At 41.5% G+C, this 26,663-nt stretch overlaps 1 protein-coding gene across 9 annotated transcripts in view; it reads left to right on the top strand.

Annotated features, from left to right (window-relative positions):
• The window catches only part of LOC123766451 (sodium/hydrogen exchanger 9B2), a 97,324-nt gene that overhangs the window by 62,010 nt on the left and 8,651 nt on the right, over positions 1 to 26,663 (top strand). For 7 of the 9 annotated variants that reach the window (XM_069330158.1, XM_069330110.1, XM_069330046.1 and 4 more), the window contains 9 exons: positions 11,163 to 11,428; positions 14,425 to 14,607; positions 16,136 to 16,311; positions 16,979 to 17,157; positions 19,489 to 19,572; positions 20,097 to 20,180; positions 23,389 to 23,553; positions 23,927 to 24,004; positions 25,846 to 25,976. In XM_069330158.1, the coding sequence (XP_069186259.1) occupies positions 11,163 to 11,428; positions 14,425 to 14,607; positions 16,136 to 16,311; positions 16,979 to 17,157; positions 19,489 to 19,572; positions 20,097 to 20,180; positions 23,389 to 23,553; positions 23,927 to 24,004; positions 25,846 to 25,976 (1,346 nt within the window). Of the gene's footprint in view, positions 1 to 11,162; positions 11,429 to 14,424; positions 14,608 to 16,135; positions 16,312 to 16,978; positions 17,158 to 19,488; positions 19,573 to 20,096; positions 20,181 to 23,388; positions 23,554 to 23,926; positions 24,005 to 25,845; positions 25,982 to 26,663 lie in introns of all 9 variants that reach the window. The other 2 variants (XM_069330313.1, XM_069330258.1) reach the window with 1 other exon arrangement.

Raw genomic sequence — 26,663 nt, 5'->3', positions numbered from 1 at the left:
GGTTCGAGTCACTTCTGGGGTGTGAGTTTTCAGTTGCATATTGTCCTGGGGACCATTCAGGCTTGTTCGCATTTGTGTTCCTCACATGTGCCCCAAAGAATGAGGTGATTTGGTAAAATGCTATGCCCAAGATTACTATCCGAGTGCCGGCGGTGGGGTGGTTCAAATAGCCTCGGCTATCACCTCATTTTGTCCGGTCGTGATGGTCAAGTGGATTAAGGCGTCTTGTACATACCAGTTGCGTTGCTCCTGGGAGTATGGGTTCGAGTCACTTCTGGGGTGTGAGTTTTCAGTTGCATATTGTCCTGGGGACCATTCAGGCTTGTTCGCATATATATATATATATATATATATATATATATATATATATATATATATATATATATATATATATATATATATATATATATATATCAAACCTACGCTTGGTATAATCAGGTTTCCACCATGGCGGCACTCGGCATCCTCTTCTACATATCAGGTACCCTATTGTTCTTTTGGGTTCAGTCTCGTCCAACTCACAATTGCTTCATGCTCCCTCCCGCGCTGATAACCTCAATATTCCTTGGTCATACCCCTTCACCGACCTCCACACCTTGGTCATGTCACCCCCAATCTTCCCCACCCGACATTTTTTCGTCCATATCAAAATTTCAGTATTTTTTCTCAATTTATTGCCCGCCACATTTTTATATTGTATACAAATTTACAAACATAACCAACCTCCATCCCTTGCACACTCTATGCCCACCACGCATTCCTTCTACCCATCCACAAACCCTAAGAGTGCGCATTTGCTTATACAACCCTAAGAGTGCGCATTTGCTTATACAACCCTAAGAGTGCGCATTTGCTTATACAACGCTAAGAGTGCGCATTTGCTTATACAACCCATCTTCCTGAAATGACTACTTTTTGTAACTATGTGGTCGATCTTACCAATACGTGGTAGTGGAGCCACTTTTTATACTAGCTTTTAGAGTCCGGAATATAGTTAAAAGGCAAACTTAAATATTCCTAGACCAAGTATAACACACATGTACTCTATTAGGCCTCGGATAGCGTGTACAGTATTAGGCTTAGGATGGTTTGGTTGCGTTTTTATTAGCAACAAACAAAAACTTGTCCAGTTTGTCCAAATTCAGCACTACAAAAGTCTACTTTTTGGTGGTCCATCACGACATATTTGTACTTTCGAACATATCGTTACTGTAAGTACTGTAACGTATATTTACGTGTACGTGCTTTGGTGATAAACAAATATTTTTTTCTACAATTATTTAGTATAATCTTGGGTTATAGCAGTCGGTTTGTTGACAATGTAGTGCAGTGTCGTAGTAGCTGAGACGAAGCCTGGAGAAGGCCAGAGAGCTGAGTGAGGGCTGGAGTAGAGATCTCGTATACGGGATGAGCGTGTAGAGCGTGGCGCTCTGAATTTATGCGGAGTTGAAGAGCTCGAATGCGGGACGAAAATGTGGAAGCTTGATACGGCCGGAATCTGGCTGTCTGCTCTGTGTGGAGTGTCTTGTGAAGGAAGGAACTGGACTCGTCGAGTGTTACAGTGTTACTAGTGAATGTTGAAGATGTGTGGTGTCTCTCAAGCCTCTGAGTTGATGATGATTCTGTTGTTGTTGTTGTTTTAGACTTAGCTACTCGGAACAAAAAAAAAAGTTCCAGGTAGCACAGCCTATGATAGTGTGCTCGTAGTGGACTTACAAGCAGTCCACTACAGACTTATTATCCATTCCAATGGAAAATAATAAGGGTTCACCATACCCACTCCTTATATACAAGGAGTGGCGCTGAGGATGATGATTAATTGATTGATGAAGATTAAGCCACCCAAGAGGTGGCACGGGCATGAATAGCCCGTAGGTGGTAGGTCATGTTTATTAGAGTGAATGTGATCTTGGGTTGTGAAAGATCGAAAAGCCGTATCTTGTCAAGCACAAGACTAAATTGGAGAAGGTTGAGAGGTATGCCACTAGACGAGTACCCGAGCTGAGAGGAATGAGCTACGTGGAGAGACTTCGGGAAATAAACCTCACGTTGCTGGAAGACAGAAGAATTAGGGGAGACATGATCTCCATATACAAGTTTCTCAGAGGAATTGATAGGGTGGATAAAGAAAGTTTATTTAACACAGGCGGAAATTGAGTACTCAAATGAGCCATAGAGGAAACCTCTCAAGGGGGGAAGTTTAAGTTAGATGGTCAACCATGTAACTTCCTATGTACAATGTTCCCAAATTATCGTTAATAAGAAAACACCCGTTAGCTGACTGCTGACTTGCCGAGTCTAGTGAGGAATTCGTAGAGATAAACGAGGCACAAGAACTGAGGGCGCAAGCAACATACACTGGAAAGGAAAGCTTATTAGAAGGTCAGTTGCAAGGAAAGCATGTCAGAGGGTCACTTGCTAACTTGACCTATAACTGAACCGGTGTGAATGACCATTACAACCTGTGTTGATCCTAAAGTTGCCTCCGATAACACCCGCTGGTCGTCCTCGGTCCTTAATCTTGCTCATATCAATGACCCCCCCCTCTCTCTCTCTTATGTTGACCCATCTTTTGACCCATGATTGATGAAGATTATGCCACCCAAGAGGTGGCACGGGCATGAATAGCACGTAAGACCCATGATTGGCTGAAGAGGGCTTTTAGTACATACTTCCACCTCATTTGCCAAGCTGACCATCTACCAAGTTCGGAAGAGATATTAATTGTAATTAGTTACACACTTGGGAAGAAATATTAATTGTAATTAGTGAACCAAGAATTAGTGTAGGACTTCTAGAAATATGGAACACTTAGAGATAGCTTATTTAGAATTAACAGACCCATCACATTATCTGAACATAAGGTAATGAGAATATAGAGCAAGTATATTACTATTTATTATACTTGCTACATACTTACGACTTATGGGCTATTCATGCCCGTGCCACCTCTTGGGTGGCTTAATCTTTATCAATCAGTCTCTGCTACAGTACTTTCATTTTAGGAGGATGGGCTTGGTTGTAGGTTACCAACGCATAGGTCTACAACAAGACTGATATAAAAAAATCACTATGGGGATAGGTTAAGAAAACTCAATTTAACTATCCTTAAAGGTTCAGGATCAGAGGAGTTATGATTACAAGATACAAGACACAAGGACTGAAGAACAAATTTAATGAAGGTACACCTGTGGAAGTTGTAACCACATACGAATCAAAGTTGTAAGAAAAATACGGGTCCGTCTAATTACCACAATCTACCACAAACTACACAAACTTCAGAAAGCTTCCTGGCAATACGTTAGTAATGAATAAATATGATATATTAAGTTAGGCTGACCTAACCTAACCTAACCTATCCTAACCTAACCTAACCTAACCTAACCTATCCTAACTTAACCAAACCTAACCTAACCTAACCTAACCTAACCGAAGCTTGGATCGTCGACTTGATTTGGCGTTACCAGCTTTTTATTTTCGTCTAATTTCTTTATAAAAAGATACTTTTTCAGATTAAAATTATGTTTTTTCGTGTTGTACATTCAGCACCAACATTATAATGAGTAAATATATCATATTTATTCATTACTAACGTATTGCCAGGAAGCTTTCTGAAGTTTGTGTAGTTTGTGGTAGCTTGTGGTAATTAGACGGACCGAAAAATACTCGTATACAATATGGGTAACCACAAGTGGTATACAGTGGGGATAAAGCTATGTAGTGGAAGCCATCTACATATGTACTTTAAGAACAAACACGATAAGATGTATTGGAACGTTGGGGGGGACAAGTACACAGATAGATAGATACGGATAGGTATTTGTGTTTTAATAAATACGGCATTTCAATTTTTTCTGTTGTCTGAGATATGTTTGACAAAACTACGTTGTTGATCCAAATTTGCAACGTACCTCGGAAAGAGATGAAAACATATTTGTACAGCGTCTAATTGGGCGACATACAACCTTGGGGAACATCTATAAATACCTGTTATTGCCGTAATGTGGCTAGCTAGGGTATATATTCATGCTATTATCATAATGTGGCTAGCTAATGGATGGAGAATACACCCCCTGCTGCCGCCGTCTGCCCGGATACACGCTGAAACCACGGTTCCTAGGCTTTGTTTACACAACGATTTTGAGAAAACACACTGTGGCAACAGTTCACGATAAGCACGCGATAAGGGCTGCCATATAGTGGCGACCGGCGGCAGCATCTAGTCTCCCATGGATGTGGACAGTGCCTCTGAGAACGGCAAGGTAGTCGCGTACCTCATGACTGATCTGGGATTCTGCAGCATCCCATTTATCCTGTCCCCCCGCCCCCTCCTCCATCATCTGCGCCGACAGTTACCAAAAAAACATCTCGGGACCTCAGTCAAGGGCAGCGAGGTTTACAATAAATGTAATTTCAATGAGCTTCAGAGAATTAATAACTGTTATTTAGAAGTGTATGGTTTTAATTGTAGAGGGATTAACAATTTACTATTTATTATTTCCATTGTATTCAATTTGTGTGTATTTTCTCCCAAATAAATAAATGACCATAGTCTTGCCCGAAACGCCGTGTGTATTAGCGGCTTTAAGCATATTATATACTAGCTCTATCTAGTAATCCAACATTGTACGTGTAACAATAACTGAAGCGACCATACGAGTCATAAATACCCATACACCGCCTAACTAAAACAGAAACAAGTAACACTAAGCTGGCCAGCCAGAGGCTTAGGGTCCGCGCAGGAATTCCCCTGCAAAATAAATAAATAAATAAATACGCATATACTTTGACCTAAATAAAAAAATATATATTTATATTATTTATTTATAGTCCGTTTTTCTTGATTCTGTATTATAGATAAGGAGAGGAAGTTGTTACGCGACTAGTATATCTGTAGTGTACATTACAGCGGAGTGACTATTATTTTGACTGGCACTGTACAATGCGGAGTGCTGACTGGTAGAGTCACTAGAGTGGTACACACTCTTACCTGCAGGCGTCTGCTGGCAGGAGTTCGCCGCCCTGCACCGCTCTCCACCACCCAGACTGCTTCACTAAGCACTTCGCCACCAAAACACCCGGGTGTCAAGGAATGCGTGTAGCAAGTTGAGAGGTCTAACTTCACTTAAGTTCATTGTCGCACCATCGCCCACACACGATATGGATCCAATGGAAATTATAAGTGAAAGCAAGAAGTGTCTGCCGGAGGACTCGAAGGTGCTGCTTTCCAATAGAAAACTTCCCATTGTGAACATTCAGGTAACTTTGAAGACCTATTCTCTCGGATTATCTCAAAACCATTATGAAGAATGTTTTTATTTTATTTGTATAATTAAAGGTATAAAGGGTTGCTAACAAGGATTTTTAGTGATTGGTAGTTTCTCACAGAGCCCGAGTATAACACGTGGTGATGCATTACATAATTACGCCAGCCTAGCAGTCTTGAACTGGAGTCTCCTCATCCCCGCCCTCACCCCCCTGTTAATTGAAACTGAAATTTAAATAACTTTATTGAAGTAAAATACCCACAAAGTGATGAGATAGCTCAAGCTATTCTCACCCTGTTCAGTACAACGTGTTCATACATATATAGACACATCACAAACAATAAACATATTACCGAACATTCCGAGTGATAAACATATACATTTCTTCATTTACAAGATTGTGGCTTTACAAGATTGTAAATACTGTACTATGCTATGTATTCTCACAAACCCAATGTACCTTCTTGTATATAAATAAATAAATAAATAAATAAATAAATAAGTAAATTTACACATGTATGTTACCAGACGTACTCTTATGACTATGTCTATTGTAAATTGTCTAATATACCTTCAGACAATTCAACAAAAGGTTACAGTCTTGGTGCACAATTCTTATACCTCTCCAGAATATCATCAACCTTTCCGTTGTGACACATCCAGGCTATTTGTTCAGGAACAGTCCTTACCTCACTGTTTTTATATACATTAATGCAATCTGTTATGTAATCTGCACCTTGACGTTCACAGGCACGATAATGCATAGATTTAATTACCCCTCTGACCGTTTTTATCTCGTAACAGCGATCAATTAAATTTATCGCTGATAAATTTAAATAAATTAACTTTGTCGAGCATTATCAGCCACGCACTGCGGGCGCTGTCCTTGGGTTCAGGAGCGCCATGTTGAATCTCGCGCCAAGGAGCGATGCATCATGTGATGTGCTGTTATCCCCTGCGTCTGCTGTATCCTATACGAATTATACTCTCAACTATATAACCACAACCTAGTTCATATTAATTGGTAGTGATAATTTGAATGGTAAAAATAACAGTAGTAATTTAATAATTACAGGGATCGTTAAAAATACTAATAGTAAGGAAGATGAAGGAAGGACCCAATATGTCTTTAAACTTGCACATTATTGGGTCTTTCCTTTATTTATTTATTTATTTATTTATATACAAGAAGGTACATTGGGTTTGTGAGAATACATAGCATGGTATTTACAATCTTGTAAAGCCACCAGTACGTGCAGCTTTTCGGGCAGAGACCGAAAGTTTTTAAGACCCTTCACCTTCATTCAAGCACTACGACATTGTAGTAAGTTTCGTCACTAATAGTAATACTGTACTTCGAAAATATATCAATAACATAAAATATTTATATAATAATATTAGATATATTTATAGTATATAATCCAGACTGTCTATACGGCCATTCTACATAATCACCCAAGAACAATAATGGCGTGTGCGCCTGGCAGTCATGGGGCATTAGCCTCTGAATATGCTATACTATAGCCTATACTAAGGATATGTAAATAGACTGTTGATATATGTGTTAATAGACTATAATTAGTGTCTTCACAGCTATAAATTTACCTAACTAAAGGAATAGTTAACGGGGTCCAGTTCTCGAACATGTCTTGACTTTCAATCAACACTCACGTCATGGGTGTAGTTAGTTTAGTTCACTTATTATGCACCCCATACCCATCTTGTGGGTGGTAGTGGAAAGGGTTACAGAGGCACATAATGGGCTCAGGGACTGAAACCCACAATTCATTTAGCTAAGCACGTTTCAGTCTTGATGAGCTAGTTACAAAATTCAACGCACATCGTCACATCATCAGTGGGCTCGAGACCGACCACAAGTACAGTTTCTAAATTAAACAACTGACATATGAGGAGAGCTATAGCATAATAATAGGTTAGGTTTATTTAATAGGTTTATCTTGAGGTGATTTCGGGGCTTAGCGTCCCCGCGGCCCGGTCCTCGACCAGGCCTCCTTTTTGTTACACATCCCCAAGAAGCAGCCCGTAGCAGCTGTCTAACTCCCAGGTACCTATTTACTGCTAGGTGAACAGGTCGGTCGAGCGGACAGCACGCTGGACTTGTGATCCTGTGGTCCTATGTTCGATCCCGGGCGCCGGCGAGAAACAATGGGCAGTTTCTTTCACCCTATGCCCCTGTTACCTAGCAGTAAAATAGGTACCTGGGTGTTAGTCAGCTGTCACAGGCTGCTTCCTTGGGGTGGAGGCCTGGTCGAGGACCGGGCCGCGGGGACACTAAAAGCCCCAAAATCATCTCAAGATAACCTCAAGATAACAGGATCATCAGGGTGAAAGAAACTCTACCTATTTGTTTCCGCCTCCGCCGGGGATCGAACCCGGAACCTTAGGACTACGAATCCCGAGCACTGTCCACTCAGCCGTCAGACCCGTCAAAACCATACTGGTTTTCAGAGCTATCTTGAGGTTATCTTGAGATGATTTCGGGGCTTTTAGTGTCCCCGCGGCCCGGTCCTCGACCAGGCCTCCACCCCCAGGAAGCAGCCCGTGACAGCTGACTAACACCCAGGTACCTAATTACTGCTAAGTAACAGGGGCATAGGGTGAAAGAAACTCTGCCCATTGTTTCTCGCCGGCGCCTGGGATCGAACCCAGTACCACAGGATCACAAGTCCCGCGTGCTGTCCGCTCGGCCGACCGGCTCCCTAGTGTCACGATTGATATGTTTGTCCTGCACACCGCCCCCCATCTAGTGGGCAGCGGTGGATAAGTTACAATCACTTAGTTACTACCTACAGTTAGCAAACTGGGGATATTTGGCTAAGATTTCTGGTAGCAGATCATTTTGGATTATTATTATTATTAACATCTTTATTGACAAAATTAATTACAATTTTGCCTAATCTGAGGATTTCAATTAAGCCTTATTAAAATGAGGATAATGCTGGTATTCACTGTCACGCAGGACAGAGGGTCATACACAACACAATAGGTCTAAACTGTAGGCTGAAGCACATATATATCATGGTTACAATCAATGTTTTAATGTATGGATACGTGAAAACAACTTTCTATTGTGCACTGCCACACAAGGGCAGGGATGGGTTCATAAGTGATGCAGCTTAGAAGTAATATAAATAAAATTGTTCTTCATTCTTTAAAATGGACAAACAAATTTTGGATAAAGGATGTCGTCCAGAACACATGAGTTAATAAAATAGTTACACAGTTGGTGGTACAAGAGGCCAGGAGGTCTAAAGTCTTTTACGGTTTCACATTCAACAATATAGTGTTCTAGTGAATGCATTAAAGGTTTATCACAGAGTTTACAATCTGAGTATTCTGGTAGTGGCTCAGCTTCTTCCTTATCTGAGGCACTTCCTTAGTGCCTCAGCTTCTTGATTTTGTGAGAGACTAGACCATTGAGCTAGGAGCATGTCAGCATATTCTGCAGGAGTATGATGAAGCTGAACTGTGGCTGAAGGGTTGGAAATGTTTTTTAATTTGTTTCACATTTCCGATAATGTTGTAGTTCTATTGATACCTTGTAGGAATTGTTCCCCATATGTGTCCTTAACGTGACCCTTAAGCTCGCGAAAATCTCTGTTGGCATTGAGGAATGCTAGCAAATTGTCAGGTGTTTTGTCTCGTTTATAACAGTCGGCAGCTGAAGCACTTTAGCTCTGCAATAATAATAGATCCTCTGTCCATGAGGAAGAACGAGTGTTCTTTTTTTTCCTTGATTTAACCCAGGTATCATAATAACTGGTAATGATACTGACAAGATCATTGTAAAAATGATACACTGATACAGGCCGAGAATAATTTTGTTGACACAGTTTACATTTGGTCAGGTCTACATCAGCAGATAATGAGAATTCCCAGAGATACTTGTAACAGAGTCTACTAACCCGAGCAGTAGTAACATTTAGAAATCTGCTGATTTTATTGGATGATATAGACGTGTGACTCCTCTTGCATGATAGTATGATGATAGATGGAATTACTGGTGTCAATTTCACTTTCCCTCAGATCTACATGATTTTGTTGAACTCCTTGGTGTACTATTGCTCTCAGCTTATTGACACTCCAAGGTTATACTCAATTTCTCTTTTAAAGGCAGATGGCTTGAAAAATTGCAGAACGAAGCCTTGAGGATAGTCCATGGGTTCCCTCGTACCACAAAGATACTTAACATGAGAAAGGAACTTAATATTCCGAGCGGTGTTGATCGTGATACTGAAATTAACTGTTAAAATGGTATAAAAATGCTTAGGCTAGATCACCCTTGATGGGTTTATGGTACGTGCATCGTGATCCTAATTTTCCTCAGAATACGACCCGCCAAATTCTTTAATTAACAACCAGGTAACCATTCACTGCACCCCTGGGTGATTGGCGACAAGTAAATCCTCCCTGGCTAGGATACGAACCTAGGCCAAAGCGGTCACGAAACGCCAGGAGATTTTATTCACCTAGTAGTGCTTGCGGGGGTTGAGCTTTGGCTCCTTGGTCCCGCCTCTCAACTGTCAATCAACTGGTGTACAGATTCCTGAGCCTACTGGGCTCTATCATATCTATATTTGAAACTGTGTATGGAGTCACATCAGCACTACTGCACATCAGCACTACTGCACATCAACACTACTGCACATTAGCACTACTGCACATTAACACTACTGCACATTAGCACTACTGCACATTAGCACTACTGCACATTAGCACTACTGCACATTAACACTACTGCACATCAACACTACTGCACATTAGCACTACTGCACATTAGCACTACTGCACATTAGCACTACTGCACATTAGCACTACTGCACATTAGCACTACTGCACATTAGCACTACTGCACATTAGCACTACTGCACATTAGCACTACTGCACATTAGCACTACTGCACATTAGCACTACTGCACATCAGCACTACTGCACATCAGCACTACTGCACATCAACACTACTACACATCAGCACTACTGCACATTAGCACTACTGCACATTAACACTACTGCACATCAACACTACTACACATCAGCACTACTGCACATTAGCACTACTGCACATTAACACTACTGCACATCAACACTACTGCACATCAGCACTACTGCACATCAGCACTACTGCACATCAGCAGTACTACATCACATACACAATGATTACACAAGCCTAAACTCACACTTTATCTTTTTTATATTGTACTCCATATACCTGAACAGTACTATTTATAATCCATGTACACATTACAGCACCCTCTACTCATTACACTGCCTTACAGTCAGTGTACCCACAGTATTCATTACATGACAGCTCACATTCGGAAACATGCTAACTCAGGGATTCCTCTCTTGATTGCCTTTGATCAAAACATTTGGCTATTTCAGTGATGCATACTGTATCTGAAACCATGCAGTCCCTAGATTAGGCTGTATCTATCATGCATACAATGCCAGGTCTGTAGTTTAAGGCTTTTTAGGTGCCCCCTCAATACAGTACTTCAAATGTGTAACTAATAATTGTAGCTTGGAATACAGTATTCTCCGTACATTGTTGAGGTCAGTAGTTTTCACCTTGAAATGTAGCTGTTAATGCAGTATATATAATCTATGACAGTAGATGATTTCTGTTAGGAGGTTAGTGATTCCTGGGGAGCAGCAGATTTAGAGGTTAATTGTGTTGCATTAATGCACTGAGTACTGTATATAGTACTGTACAGTACACTATATAGAAATCTTGGGATGACCTCTCTTACATTGAACATGAATTAAAATTACATAGATGTCTTTATATTCTGAAATCCAACTATAATTTATTTGTATTTTTGTATTAATACAAAATACTCTTTCACTCATTTTTTTCTTTCTATATTTTAACAGGTGGGGGATTGTTTGTTCTGGGTGGTGGCAGGCTTGGCGCTCTGGTGTTGCCTCATCTCCATTACCGGGGACTTGGCTCTTCCTGGTGGCAACTTCTTCAGCCTCCTTGTGCTTTATGTGACAGCAATGTTGGCTGGCAAGTTTACCGGCTTTATGGGCTTGCCACCTTTACTCGGTAGCCTTGTGGTGGGCATATTGTTTAGCAGTGTACCAGGGCTAAATGCTGTCGGACGTAATATTGATGTCTATTGGTCGGCAGCATTGAGGTAAGATTTTTATTTGACTAATATGTGAAACATTAAATATGTTACAATATAAACATTATATAAATAATATTCATCTGACACATTTATAGCATTAGTTATGTTTCTTAAAAATGGTGTGTATTTTTTCCCCATTCTAAATGTGCAGTGTTAGTGTTATATTTCCAGATAGGGCAATGTTGTACATTACAGGAATACTCTACTATTCATTAAATTAGTGTGTATGTGTTTTGAGTGGGTAAGGTAACGGCGAAGAGTCGCAACCGGACATAATACATGATGATGTCCGGTTGCGGACATCATCAACCCCCTACAACCTGGGGTTTTAGGGGGAAGCTGCGCGGACGAGCGACGTGATGGCATGGTGTGATGTTTGCCTGTTGCCTGTTTGCTTGTTTCCTTGGTAATTGAGGGAGTTCTACCTCTCTGTTTAGCTTTCGTTTGCATTTTTCTTACCATGTGGGGTCTGTTTTGTTATGCCTACCTTTCTGGGTGCCTGACCCCAGTCATTGGCAGATAAGGTAAACCCCACAACCACAGGGTTTTTTTCCAGGGTCATTGCTCCCTGTGCCTCTCTGAAGGGGGCCAGGTTCTGGCTCATGGTCCCCAGTTGGCAGAACTCCATTGACTAAAGCCCTGGTCTAATGTATCACATATTAGTCTGATAACTCCAGGGAGCCTCCAGGCTTATCCAGAAAATGGCATTTCATTACATTCAACACTGGTTTTTTAGATCCAGATATATAATCAACCTAACTTTCTTATTCCTGTAAAATTTCTGTGGCTCTATCATAAAATCTAAGTAGATTTTGAACATAGGATCTTCGTGTTTGAAAGCTATAATATAGGGTATCTGTCTGTTCTATCATTTCTCTCCAGGTAGTCTACTCATTAAGTTTTAAAATTTTGTTATAATGTTTTGACTAAAATGCTTGTCAGTGATATGGGTCTGTAATTTAAAGGGTCTTCTTATCTACCATATTTGTAGATTTGGGACTATGTTTGCCTTTATCCTTTTGTCTGCTAAGATGTCTGAAATATTAATAGATGCGGAATGACTAGCTCAGGTGTACATTCTTTCAGAACCTAAGGTGAAACTTCATCTGGGCCAACTGCTTTGTTTCTTCCTAGCTCCTTGAGTATCTTTTCTTCCTCAAATTGAGACACCTTCATATACTTCATGGTGTTCTGAAGTTGACACTGTGTGGTTCTCTGAGAACCTCATTTCCTTTGGTCCCATTCACTATCTTGCTGTAACTTGGTCTCTTCTTCCTGCTCTGGCCTCACATATTGTTACTGCCTTGATGCATTTCCTCTCTGCCTTTCACAGTGTCCTTGTGCTTTTCCTCCCTGATACTTATAAATGTCCTGTCATCTTTACTCATGTGCTGGTCAATTTACTCCCAGCTGTATCTTCTTCCAGCCTCTCAGCCTTTGTTTATATGTCAGTACAGTGCAGTACACCATATACTTCACCAAATGGTTTCTTCTTTTTATGCCAGTCTCTTGGTTGCTTCTATTTCCTACATTTTTGTTCCATCTTCCTTGGACATGCCTGGGTGGCCTGGGAAACCAGTGAGGGATTACAAGTGTTTCTGCTGGCACTTGTAGAGGTGGGGTCTACCATTGGTAGCGGGAGGGATTGTAGCCGTTTGCTCAGCCATGTTGTTAGCAGAGTGGGAATTAATGTTATTTTATTCAAATTCTCACCTGGAGAGGAGAGGGAAAGCAGGAGGGTTATTGTATCTGATGTTCATTCTTTTGTATAATGTTGAGTTGATGCTTAGTTGGTGGCTCAAGATAAGATGGCTTACTCTCCTGCTTCCGTAACAACATGACCAGACTATTCTAAAAGTTACTGGTCATGGTGTGTGAAGAAGATATTAGAGCCTGGTGGACAGAATATGTGTGTGTGTGTGTGTGTATTCACTTAGTTGTATTCACCTAGTTGTGCTTGCAGGGGTTGAGCTCTGCTCTTTCGGCCCGCCTCTCAACTGTCAATCAACTGTTTCTAATTACTGCTACTTTTTTTTTTTCTCTCCCACACCACACACACACACACGCACACACGTGCACACACACACACACCAGGAAGCAGCCCGTGACAACTGACTAACTCCCAGGTACCTATTTACTGCTAGGTAACAGGGGCATAGGGTTAAAGAAACTGCCCATTGTTTCTCGCCGGCACCTGGGATCGAACCCGAGACCACAGGATTACATGTCCAGTGTACTGTCCGCTTGGCCACCGGCCCCATGTGTGTAATTACCTAAATGTAGTTACAGGATGAGAGCTACGCTCGTGGTGTCCCGTCTTCCCAGCACTCTTTGTCACATGCGAAAGTGAATTTTCTTATATTTCTTCAGCATCTGTGTTTAGCTAGTTTAAATCTATGATATCTTGTTCTTGAAGTTCTAAGTCTCAGGAAATCATCCCTTTCGATTTTATCAATTCCTATTACTATTTTGTATGTAGTGATCCAATCACCTCTTTTTCTTCTGTCTTCTAGTTTTGGCATATTTAATGCCTCTAACCTCTCCTCGTAGCTCTTGCCCTTCAGTTCTGGGAGCCACTTAGTAGCATGTCTTTGTACCTTTTCCAGTTTGTTGATGTGCTTCTTAAGATATGGGCACCACACAACCGTTGCATATTCTAGCTTTGGCCTAGAATGGTGACGTTCGGGCACAAGGGTTTTGGAGGTTGAACAGGGTCCTAGCTGCCCATTACCTCGTTAATGTTCCTGGCCCTAGTCGGGCGTGTGTCACTTGGGTCGCAGGTCACAGCCAGCCAATCGAATTGACTGATGCCATGGTATATCATCCCGATAAGCTCCGGGGAGCCTCCGGGACTCACCCAGAAAATGGTGTTTCATTACTTTCAACGTTGCTTTTTTCATATTATAAAATATATCTTTCAAAACCGTTTTACTTAGTTGCAGAAAGTTTCATTCATCTAAGAATTTCAACTTAAGTATTAAAATGTCATTATCTTTTTGCAGGAACTTTGCCCTTATTGTTATTTTAATACGTGCTGGATTAGGACTAGATCCTGTTGCCTTAAAGAAACTAAGCTGTACTGTGCTGCGATTGGCTTTCCTTCCTTGTTTAGTAGAAGCAACATCTACGGGCATTGCATCCAAGTTCTTACTCGGTCTTCCATGGAGTTGGAGTATTATGCTTGGGTAAGTTGGTAAGTTTTAGCATTTACACATTTCAATGTTCATACAGTGTTTAGTATTTCTAATGAATTTTAGCTTCCTATTTCTGCAGTGCAGGATGAGGATTTAAAGGACATTTTCGAGAAAAATAAATGTCTGGACACACTTCACGATTTTTTATAATTTTTCTTGATACCTATATCTTAAAACTACTTGATGTGTTTTTCCATTGATAGATGTTATTAGTTACTTTTTTAAATATAATTTGTCGGTGAAGCATCTCTATACTTAATCAAAACATTATTTTTTTATATTTACTTTGTCTATTGCCATTATGATTTCTCAATTGTAATTGATGACTGGCCTGGTTGGATTCACTTGAATGTGATTTTGTACAGCAAACCCTTGCTGTTCACAGGGATATCCCAGTGAAGTAAGTGAATTATCAGGGGAAAGTGCCAAACTATTACGACTATATAGCACTATATATAACACGGATAAGGATTTGGGATGGGACGGGGAAAAGGAATGGTGCCCAACCACTTGGGCTGGACAGTAGAGCGACAGTCTCGCTTCATGCAGGTCGGCATGAAGCGAGACCCCGACTCTCCCAATCTTTAATCCCCGACTGTCAAAGTGGTTGGGCACCATTCCTTTCCCCCGTCCCATCCCAAATCTTTATCCTGATCCATCCCAAGTTCTATATAATCATAATGGCTTGGCTCTTTTCCCTGATAAATGCCTCCCCTTCACTGGGATATGTTTGTAAAATGCCCACCAATAAGCCCACCTTAGGCTCGGCTACAAGTACCTCTAGGAGTTTGTAACATCTGCTGATGTAGATTTGACTAAATGTAAACTTTGTCAAGAGAACTATTCACATACTTTGCGTCATTATACAATGGATTGTGGAAAAATTGCGGTATTCAAGAAATAACATCATCAATGGTGTCCAAGAAATGTGTAAGTACTTTATTCATAATAATGTACTGCCAGGAATCTTAGCGAAGTATTCAAAATTTGCATACTATAGGTAATGCATGCATGACTGTAAAGTTGCCACCCAGTTGGGTGGGTGTAGAGCAAGACTAGTAACTGTGTGAATCACCATATAGGTTAAAGCCTTGTATAGAGACAGTTGTGAGCCTCTTGTTGAATCACAAGATTATTGATTTATATATGTATTTGTGAACCTGGATATATATATATATATATATATATATATATATATAATATATATATATAAAACATATATATATATATATATAAAACATATATATATCATTTATCTAGTTTTTATCTTTCGGTTCCATCAAAAGTCGTTTCTTTTATTTCTGTACTTGACATAATTTTCCCTGTTGTAGCTCCTATTCTTTTCAGTGGGTCTGTACAAACCCAAGGTCTTAAGAGCATTTGTATGTAGCTGTAGTACCAGAGCCTTAAGCACCATAGAGTTAATTAGCACCACACAGGAAGGGCATTTCATTTCATTATGTCTTGAAATAATTAACCAATTTGTCTTATTATTATACCAATAATATCTGTATTCCAGGTTTATTGTTTCAGCAGTTTCACCAGCAGTGGTGGTTCCGAGCTTATTAAAGTTAAGTGATCGAGGTTATGGGGTGGAGCAAGGAATCCCAACTTTGATCATTGCAGCCGCTAGCATTGATGATGTTTTGGCAATTACTGGCTTCAGTGTCATGTTAGGACTGACATTTGCTGAGGGTTAGTTTGAATTATTTTGCACAATGTTATAATACTTTTCAATTTACAAAGCAATTGTTTGAAATAAATTTGTACTGTTGATGACCAGACCACACACTAGAAGTTGAAGAGACGACGACGTTTCGGTCCGTCCTGGACCATTCTCAAGTCGATTGTGAGACCATTCACAATCGACTTGAGAATGGTCCAGGACGGACCGAAACGTCGTCGTCTCTTCAATTTCTAGTGTGTGGTCTGGTCATCATACTTCAGCCACGTTATTGTGACTCATCGCCTGCAAATTTGTACTGTATTTTGTTAAAAAATGGCTGGATCATTATTACATACTGTACTCAAAAATAAACAAATATCTATTTTAGGCTGTACATATTAGGCTGTTACATGTTGGCCAGAATTGCCACAACCTGTTCATTTATTTGTCCTTTCCACAAAGTTTTCTGGTGTATGCTTAATTGCATCATGAGTATTTTGTGCATATAAGAAATGAACTGTGTTTGCACATAAATAAATTTGTGTATATGGTATGTGAATTAACGAGCTACTATTTGTGTGCCAGTTACATGCCTGAATATAAAAAGAAATAAAACATTTATTAGCCATGAGAGTAATATGCTAAAATCTGGTAGATTACATTCGTTACTTTAATATATTTACTATTTCATTGCAGGTTCATTAGTTTGGACAATACTTAAAGGTCCAGTTGAGATACTTGCTGGTATTGTATATGGTATTGTCTTTGGGTTATTATGTTGGATCGTGCCTTCCAGTGACAAGAAGAGTCGAGCATTTTACAAGTTCATCATCGTTTTTATTCTTGGCTCTTTGGGCATGTTTGGGAGTCAAAAGGTAAGGCTTGTGTATGTTTTACTCTTTGTATATTAATATATATTACAAATTATCTATGAAATGCTGTGTACAATGGAGTTCTGATTGAACACTTCTTTTCCCTGCACAGATTGTCTTCAGTCTCGGATCGTGTTGTGTTGACTTTTCTTTCTTGGCTCATTCAGGACAGGCATCTTATGCCGAATACTGTCGCCTCGTATCGTGTGGTGCTGGTGGAGCTGCTCCAGCTTAGGTTCGGGGTCACTTCGGCTCTGTTTCGCAAGCTTTCTCGTGCCTTTTTCCACCTCTGGCCTGCTCATGCACCGCCTGAGCCGTCCTGGTCTTTAGACCAGTTGCTCTCCTTTCTTTCTTCCACTCAGTTTGTGGTGGCCCGTTCAGTCCAAGGCTGTTTTCAGAAACCTTTGTTCTTGTTGGCTTTGGCTTCTGGGGGTCCGGTCAGAGAGCTTCATGCTCTCCTCCGAAGTAGAGACTTTTGTTCTTTTAGTCTAGGTGGATGTTTTATTTGTTTGCAGCCGTCTTCTTCTTTTCTGACGAAGAACGAGACGGCAGGCTTCCGGAGGGGTCTGTGGGTCATTGATGCTTGATTTGTCAGGCCGGGGGTGTATCATGTTTTGTGTCCAGTTACGGCTTTACACCTTTACCTGTGCACCTCGGCTTCTGTGTCCGGGGACGCACTTTGGGTTGACCCGATTTCTCTTGTTCCCTGTTCCAGGGCTCGGGTTTCTCAGATCGCCCGCAAGGTTATCAAGTCTAGCCAGCCTGCAGTCTACCCTCGCACCCATGATGTTCGTAGGTTCGCAGCTATGGCTGCTTTGTTTGTCAATATGTCTTGGGTGGGTATTCGGGCATGAGGGTTTTGGAGATCGAACAGGGCCCTGGTTGCCCAGTATCTTTTCAGTGTACTGGGCCCTCAGAGGTCTTGTGTCGTCTTGGGCCGGCGGTTGCAGCCAGTTGTCTCATCTTCGGTATGAATTGTGTGGTGCAGCCGCCTCCCGGGTAAGTGCCTTTATTATTTCTGTTTGGGTAGTTAGCTTCAGGGAGCCGAGAAGGCTTCCCCCCACAGAAAACCAGCGTTGAATGTAATGAAACGCCATTTTCTGGGTGAGCCCCAGAGGCTCCCTGACACCCTTCCTTCCTCCCTCCCTCCGGTCGGTGGTTTTGTTTTCGTTAGCTCTGTCTCTAAACTAAGGGGAAACCCCGGGGCTCCCCCCCCTCCCCCCTCCTGGGGTATGGGGAACTGCGCGGACAAGCGGCATGCCGGGTTGATGATGTTTGCTTATTAACCTTGTTTCTTTTGGGGGAGTTCTGGCCCTCTGTTCGGTCTTGGGCTTGCAATTTTCTACCAGGTGGGGTTAGTTTTGGGATGCCTATCTTTCTGGGTGCCTAACCTAAGAGGATGGGAAGCATGGAATACTCTCAAAAACAGTGGGGTTTTCTTGGGCCATTGCTTCCTGCACCTCTCTGAGGGGGGACCAGGTTCTGGCTCATGGTCCCCAGTAGGCAGAACTCCAATTGACAAGCCCCAGACTAATAAAGCTAATGTCAGTCCAGTAGCTCCAGGGAGCCTCTGGGGCTTACCCAGAAAACGGCATTTCATTATATTCAATGCTGTTTTTTTCTGTGCAGTTATCTATAAGGCTTCAGTAGCAAGATTAATATTGCAGAACACGTGAAAAATCAGTATGCACAAAAATATTCATGTCCCTTATGTGAATCACATACTGTATTACATTCTTAGAACAATAAAACATACTGTACTATTTTTTTCTGTTATCACACACAATACACATAACTACATATTTATGCACCGTATTTGACATCACTTAGAATGTATAATACTTGTAAACTGACCAAAAAACACTTTATTATTTTGAACTGAGTAAAATGTTTCAAGTGCTCCCAAGTTCTTATTGTATGATATTTAAAGGAATTTGATGGCACCCATGGTACAGATACTTGCCTGATTGCAATACCAAATCCTTTCAGTACTTACAAAAGATATTCCTGTGGGAGTATCAATATGAACATGCTCAGATTATCCACACTTCCCCAATGAGTTTTTCACCCATGCTTCCTTCCACCACTTCATCCTCCAGTGTGTTCTTCACCCAGGGGCTCAGGAAGTAGAACTACTCCCGAAACCCTCTCCAGGTATACCCATGCTAAGTTCCACTACTTCCTCCTACAGTGTGTTCTTCACCTATACTACCTTTCACTACTTCCGCTTCCCCTTGTGTTCTTCAATACTACCTTCCACTACAACTGCAAAGTAATCTTTTTTTTTCCCTTGAGAATGCTTAATTTTTACGGATAGCTTGTGTGTTTTTTCAGGTGGGATTGGGGAGTTCTGGACCAATAGCAGTACTAGCATTTGCCTTCATTGCTGGGTTAGGTTGGCGCAGACCTGGCAACGAGGTAAGCTTATACAGTATATACTGTATTATACTTATATATACTGGTACTGTATATACTGTATTTTGTAATTTAACCTTTTATATCCTGTGTGTTAATTCTGGTATACAGCATGGCTATTCATTCTATTCATCTCATTTAAAAACACTCATATGATGCTCATAACATGTCAGTAATACACATCATCGCTGAAATTATCAGTTGTTACGGCTGCTTCCTTGGGGGGGGGGGGAAAGGGGTGTGAAAAAAAAATAGTTAGTTAGTAACATTTGATTGATTGACAGTTGAAAGGCGGGCCAAAAGAGCAGAGCTCAACCCCCACAAGCACAACTAGGTAAATACTGCCATGATGCATTGTTTATTAATACTGTCTAGCACCATTCAAGACAGTACTTCTTAAATTACATTATAGTCCTTAATTTCAATAAGTGTTTTGCCATTCATAATATCTTGTTACTCTTTCAGTGAATTCCCAACATATAATATAAATTAATGAGATTTTTTACTTTGTCTCACATGCTATACAGGACCCTAAAGTGAGTGACTACTACCGTAATGTGTGGCAGATTTTCCAGCCGATGCTCTTTGCTTTGATTGGAACTGAGATTGATGTAAGATATTGTATTGTTCAAATTATATGAATTTTACAAATACAATTGTTTGCATGTACAGTATGGTATATCTTTATAATTAATCATTACCTTATATGTATTAATGTATTTTATTGCAAATATTTTATGGTATTTACCTAAGTAGCATACTGGCTTGGCCTCTCAACCAGTCTGCTTGTCTGCAAGCCACAGATCTGGTTCTTTTCCAACTTACTGGGTTCAGGTTTCTGATAGAACTGGGGAAAGCTCTAGACTTGGTTGGGCCTGGTTCGGGATTCCTGGTTGGCTTCTTTTTCCCCACCACTTGCTACTCTGCTCCTCCAGCAGTACCGTCTCCAACTGGTTTTGGACTGGCCCCAGATTACTTGGCAGTTGGTTGAGCAGTTGTGCAGGAGCCTGAACTTTGCATGTGTGGTTTTCACCCTGGGCAGAGTTTGACTCCAAATATTGTTCTGGTTCCTCTGGCTCCACCTGTTCCTCCGCTGCCAAGACCATTAGGTTTGCGCTTCGTTTGCCCTCCACTGGCTTTTGCTTTGCCAGTTTCCTCTTTAGGTTTTTCAGGGTTCAGTTCTATGGTGCCTTCCTCCCTATTACTTAATTGTTCATCAGACCTCCTAGAGTACTTGGGTGGGTTGGGTCCTCTTCATCGGGCACACAGTACAGTACAGTGTGTAAGTTTCCTGCTGTATGGCAAGCCCTTCAGAGGGTTTGTCTTCCTCCGGTCTCCATTCTCTGGCTCCATTCCAACTGCTCCTTTGTAATCATTGTCTGAATTGTTGGGGCTGCTTCAGTTCTTTATCCTTTGAAGCTGGACTTTGTGAGTAGCTCGGCTTCTGGATTCTCAGGGTTTGGTGTGTCCAACATTCTTGTGAATGGGCTCTTATTTCTGTCCCATTTCCACAGAGGGGACCATTAACAACTCATCCTTTCAGTACTTCTCCAAAACGTTTGGTCATTCTGTGGTGAACCATGTTGTGTCAGCTTGGAGCCAGCCACTTCTATCTTACATGGCTGCATTCCCCAATCGCAAGGCTTTTGTAATGGATGTCTTTCAGCTGAACTTGGCAAGATAGGTGTTCCTTTACCTCTTCTCTCTGTTTCAGCTGCTGCTCCAGATGGCTGGTTCTGACTTGGTTTCGAGCTGTTTTAGCCTGTTGTCTGCACCCGGACATTTTTCCACAGCTCTGCCTCCTCTCACTGATCAGTCCATAAACATTCCTTGCTGGTTCGACATTCTCTGTTAATTGCATCTGTAGTTTTTGATCTGGGTCCCTTGCAATTTGTATTGTGCAAAGGTGGCCAAGTTGATGGTTTTCCACTGGCATCCTTGTCACAGCAATAGTATGAAGTTTTTTCTCTCCTCCTATTTCTACTTAGCTTGTTTTTTCCAAACTGGTCCTGGTGGTTTTGACATCAAAACCTTTGATTGACATCTTATGACTAACACTATAGTCTCTTTTTGCCTGACCCTGATATACCTGCTATTGTTGGCATTCAGCATCAGTATTTCTCTGGTGCTCTAGTTGTTCTCTAGTTGTTTCATGCATTCTTCCACCTCTGGCTTGCTTATTCTCTTCCTGAGCTATTTTGGTCTCTGGATCAGATTCTAGTCTTCCTTTCATCTCGTTTCTTGGTTCCTCTTTTGGTCAGTTGTCCATTTTTCAATGCTTTGTTTTGTTGGCTTACACTTCCAGTTATAGAGTTGTAGAACATCATGCTTTCCTCCAAAAGCCTTAGTTTTGTTTCTTTGGCCCTGGCAGGCAGGTTCTTTATTTGCAGCCTTCTATTTTTCTAACGATGAATCAGGTGGTTGACTTCTGATGTGGATTCTTTAGATATTGATTCATGATTTGTTTCACCGAGATGCATCACTTGTACTCCATTGTAGCTGTTCGTCGCTCCCTACTCACCACCCAGACTGCTTTGGGAGGTGCATTGTTTATTGATTCTGTTTCCCTTTTCCTTGTTTGAAAGTTTCTGTCTCGGGCTATTTTGAGGTTATCTTGAGATGATTTCGGGGCCTAGCATCCCCGCGGCCTGTTCCTCGACCAGGCCTCCATTTTTGTTACACACCCCCCAGGAAGCAGCCCGTAGCAGCTGTCTAATTCCCCAGGTAATTCCTAAATATTTACTGCTAGGTAACAGGAGCATCAGAGTGAAAGAAACATTTTGCCCATTTGTCTCTGCCTCCGTCGGGGATCGAACCCGGAACTTCAGAACTCCATATCCAAAGTGCTGTCCACTCAGCTGTCAGGCCCTTACACAACTGGTGTGAATTTCACTTTGAATTTCATATCCACAGTGTCAGTAAATTTAGCCAGCCTGTGGTTTGCCCTCTGGTCCATGATCTTCAGATGTTTGTGCCACTGACCGCAGTATTTTCTAATATGTCTTGTGTCAGTATCCAGATTTGGATGTTTTGGAGGTCTAACAGGGTTCTGGCAGCTTTTTACCTGGTCAGTGTTCCTGGTCTCTGTCAGGCCTGTATTGCTTTTGGTCAGGTTTGCTTTCCTGGGTTCACTTTATCGAGAGTTTAGGCCTCGTCCTCCTTCTCCCATATAGGTCTCAGTTTCCTTCTTCTATGTGGTTACTTAGCTATGGGAAGCCGCTGTTCAGCTCCTCCAGAAAACCAGCATTGAATGTAATGTCTCTTTCTGGTTGGGTCTCAGTGGCTCCCTGGTTCCTCTCTTCCTCTTCAAGGTACATAATTATCTAGTTTTCAGCTGCTGACCGAGAAGTTGTTGAGAGCTGGCAGCTCCCTGGGTGCTGCCACTTGGCAGTAGTCAGCTGTAACTAAGGGGTTTTAAATTGACCACTGAGTGGATCATTTGTGGAGTTATTTCTTGTTTCTCCATGAATCATGCAGTTGTCTGTTTTGCTTTGCTTACTTTCTGGATGTTTCCATGGTGAGGGTGACCATAACAGTTCCTTGCTCCCTGCACCTTTTTGAGTGGATCAGGTTCTGGCTTTGGTCTCCAGTAGGCTATTAAGGACTAATTTTAGTCATCTTATGACTAAACACTAATTTTTCTAATGTATATGGTGTGAACTTATTATTAAATGACTCCATTGATTATTAAGTAAGGTGTAGATAAAACAATATGAATATTGCCTGCTTCTAACCTTGCTGATATGGTGGAAATGGATGGATTATATTATTTTGTTTATAATTGCTGGATTTTTAATGTAAACAAGTGTTTTCTCAAAGATTTCAGCAATAGATCCTGATACTATTGGCTGGGGGCTGCTGACATTGTTCATATGCCTCACCTTAAGAGTAGCAACATCATTTGTTGTGGTGATGGGAGCTGCCTTTACCATTTGGGAGCGTTTGTTCATTGCGATTGCATGGCTTCCAAAAGCTACTGTTCAGGTAAGCATATTTATAAGAATATAAAAATATAAGACCTAAATGCAGATTTACTTCCAGAGCTCTTGAGCTCTTGTTGATGTTACAATATGTTGATGATCTTCAAATATTTTGTTCACGTGGGAATTTCAATTAACATTCCAAAAATATGCCACAAATGTTGCCGGGTGCTTCGGTGCATGTGGGTCTTAAGACGTCCCATGAAGTCAGCTATTGATCAATATAGCAGTTTCCCTGCATTTTCCTTTAAATTTTTCTGGGACCACATTTTCTCTTTTGGGTCATAATAAAATAAAATATTATTATTGTTTACATTTACATTGAGTATTTGTGCTGCCTATTTAAAGATATATTAATCAGGCCTCTTTGTTTTCAGGCTGCCATTGGCTCTCAAGCTCTAGATTATGTGCGACTGCATGATGGTGAAGATGTTGATATTATACGAGGGGAACAGGTAAATATATAACTTATACATAGTGTACACACACACACACACACACACACACACACACACACACACACTAACTATATATACTGTATATAACTGAAAAACTCTTCCTTGTGAAGAATTCGAATCTTAGATAGCCTGGCGCTCCAAACACACTAGCATATCCAGTACTATGACCAATACACCATGACTGACTACAAAAGTCATTGGAGACTGTTTACCCAACAACCCAACAGCACTCGTCATGGAAAGAGATCACAGATAAGTTTCATCAGATCAATTCACTATTGAGTGAATTACATATGGCTTGTGGTTTATGCAAGTTTATCATACATTTGAGGCTCGCGTTTTCCTCACCACCATCTAAACCCTGCCAAGACTTCGAAACCCTCAGACATTTGGGAGCCGGCAACTGTAAATTTGGTAGAGTTAGCAAGTGTAGCAGCAGCCTAAAACTCGCATGCAACGCTGAAGTTCCCTGCACCCGAAAATCAATTGCAGTAGACTGGGTAAATTTGGAGTACAAGCGAGGAACACCACTCACAGGACTCCTGATCAAAGGTGTTATTGACCCAACAGGCAGCATGATGGAGGCAAAAACAGTGAGTATCACTCTGTAACTAGGGGACAGAGCAACCTTCAGACTCGCACGAAGCGAGATGGGACTCGGAGGATGTATCCACTGGACCAGTGAGCCCCAGTAGGGTTTTCCAGGGCTCTTAGGTTGACTGCTAAGGAAAGCCCAGGCATGGTATTACTAACAGGTTATCCCAGAACTACTAAACAAACAAAAGCTAAACCCCTGCGACGTGAAAACAAGAGAAACAAAAGAAAGGAAAAGAAAACCCCCGCAAAAGTACAACGTCTGCAGGAAGAACAGAACCTGCCATTTATGTGTATTATAGGACAGTTGCACAGTACCTTGTGCCCCTGCCAGCGACGATACCACCTCCTACCCATGGACAAACAATGGCAAGAAAGCCCCAGCTGAACCCAAGGGTGGGCAATCACCGAGCAACAAAAGAACTCTGCAGAGGTAGTTCCCGAACAGTTTGTGTAAGGTAACCCCAAACCACAAGGTCAGTACTTACAGGGCACCTAGGGAAGGTGACCCTGGGTGCATGCAGCCTCAGTACTGCCTGGCTCGCACACTACCACACTGCAACACAACACAACACAACACCACAAGGCACAGCACTGCACAAGGATCGGAGCCCGAGTTAAACGACTGCCACTTAACATATCAGTCTCAGAACTGAGGGTGGATAGCTGGCATGGGATCTGGGGCTTCCCCTTCCCCCTCCAGGGGAGGGTGGAGCTGTGTAGACAGGTGGCGCGGCGGTGGGTGTAATGTCATGCTTGTTTGCTTGTTTTCAGATTGGGGAGTTCTGCTTAGCAGTTCGGTTTTAGGTAATACTGTTTCAACAGTTGGGGTCTGTTTTGCGACACCTACCTTTCTGGCGCCTAACTCGGTAGATAGCAGACATAGAATGCTTCCAACCACATGGGGGTTTCTATAGGCCATTGCTCCTCGTGCCTCTCTGAAGGGGCAAGGTTCTGCCTCATGGTCCCTTGTAGGCTTAGAAATCCATTTGAATTGACTGATGCCATGGTCTGATACATACATGTCAGCCCGGTATAGCTCCGGGGAGCCTCTGGGCTGACATGTTTCACCCAGAAAATGGCGTTTCATTACATTGAACACTGATTTTTGAACAAAGTATTGTATGTTAAAGATTATTAATGTTTTATAAATACAGAAGAAGCACTTTTAAGCTTATATAGATTACAATAGGTGCACAAGGAGCAATACTCGGTAATCCTTCTAACTACCCTATATTTTCCAGATTGTAACCATAGCTGTGATGGTGATACTGGTGACTGCTCCCATAGGAGCTATAGCGATCAGACTCACCGGCCCAAAGTTCCTTGCGAAAAAGTTGCCAACTAGAACCTTAAACGATCCAGAAACTACTGTGTAGGGTAATTTTTATTTTTGTAAAGCTAATTTTCATAGTTTGACATTTTCTACTCAAACACTGTTGGTGCCAAGAGGTTACAGTGAGAATTACATTTCTCTTTGGTGGGGTATTCCTACTCTGTATTGAATATCTATATACATACAGCACCAGCAAAATGTGTTCATAGTACAGTAATTTTATATTGATATTGCTTCACAAAATTTATACAAGGAATAAGATCTTTGAGGTTACTGTACTGAATATTTTTTAATAACGTTTCTTCTTGTGAAATTTTTTCTTTTTTTTAATATGACACATTGGCTTAAAGCAATAGAAGAAGAGAAAAGATGGTTGTCCTGTGATAAGTTGTGCTTATATCATGACAGGAGTTGTTTGTCCCTTAACAAGAGACACTTGTCCCTTGACGAGAGACACTTGTCCCTTAACGAGAGACACTTGTCCCATGACGAGAGACACTTGTCCCTTGACGAGAGACACATGTCCCTTGACGAGAGACACTTGTCCCTTGACGAGAGACACTTGTCCCATGACCAGAGACACTTGTCCCTTGACGAGAGACACTTGTCCCTTGACGAGAGACACTTGTCCCTTGGCGAGAGACACTTGTCCCATGACGAGAGACACTTGTCCCATGACGAGAGACACTTGTCCCATGACGAGAGACACTTGTCCCTTGACGAGAG

This window comes from Procambarus clarkii, chromosome 1, assembly GCF_040958095.1.
Source record: "Procambarus clarkii isolate CNS0578487 chromosome 1, FALCON_Pclarkii_2.0, whole genome shotgun sequence".
Taxonomy (NCBI): Eukaryota; Metazoa; Arthropoda; class Malacostraca; order Decapoda; family Cambaridae; genus Procambarus; species Procambarus clarkii.
This window is presented reverse-complemented; position numbering and strand designations above follow the sequence as displayed.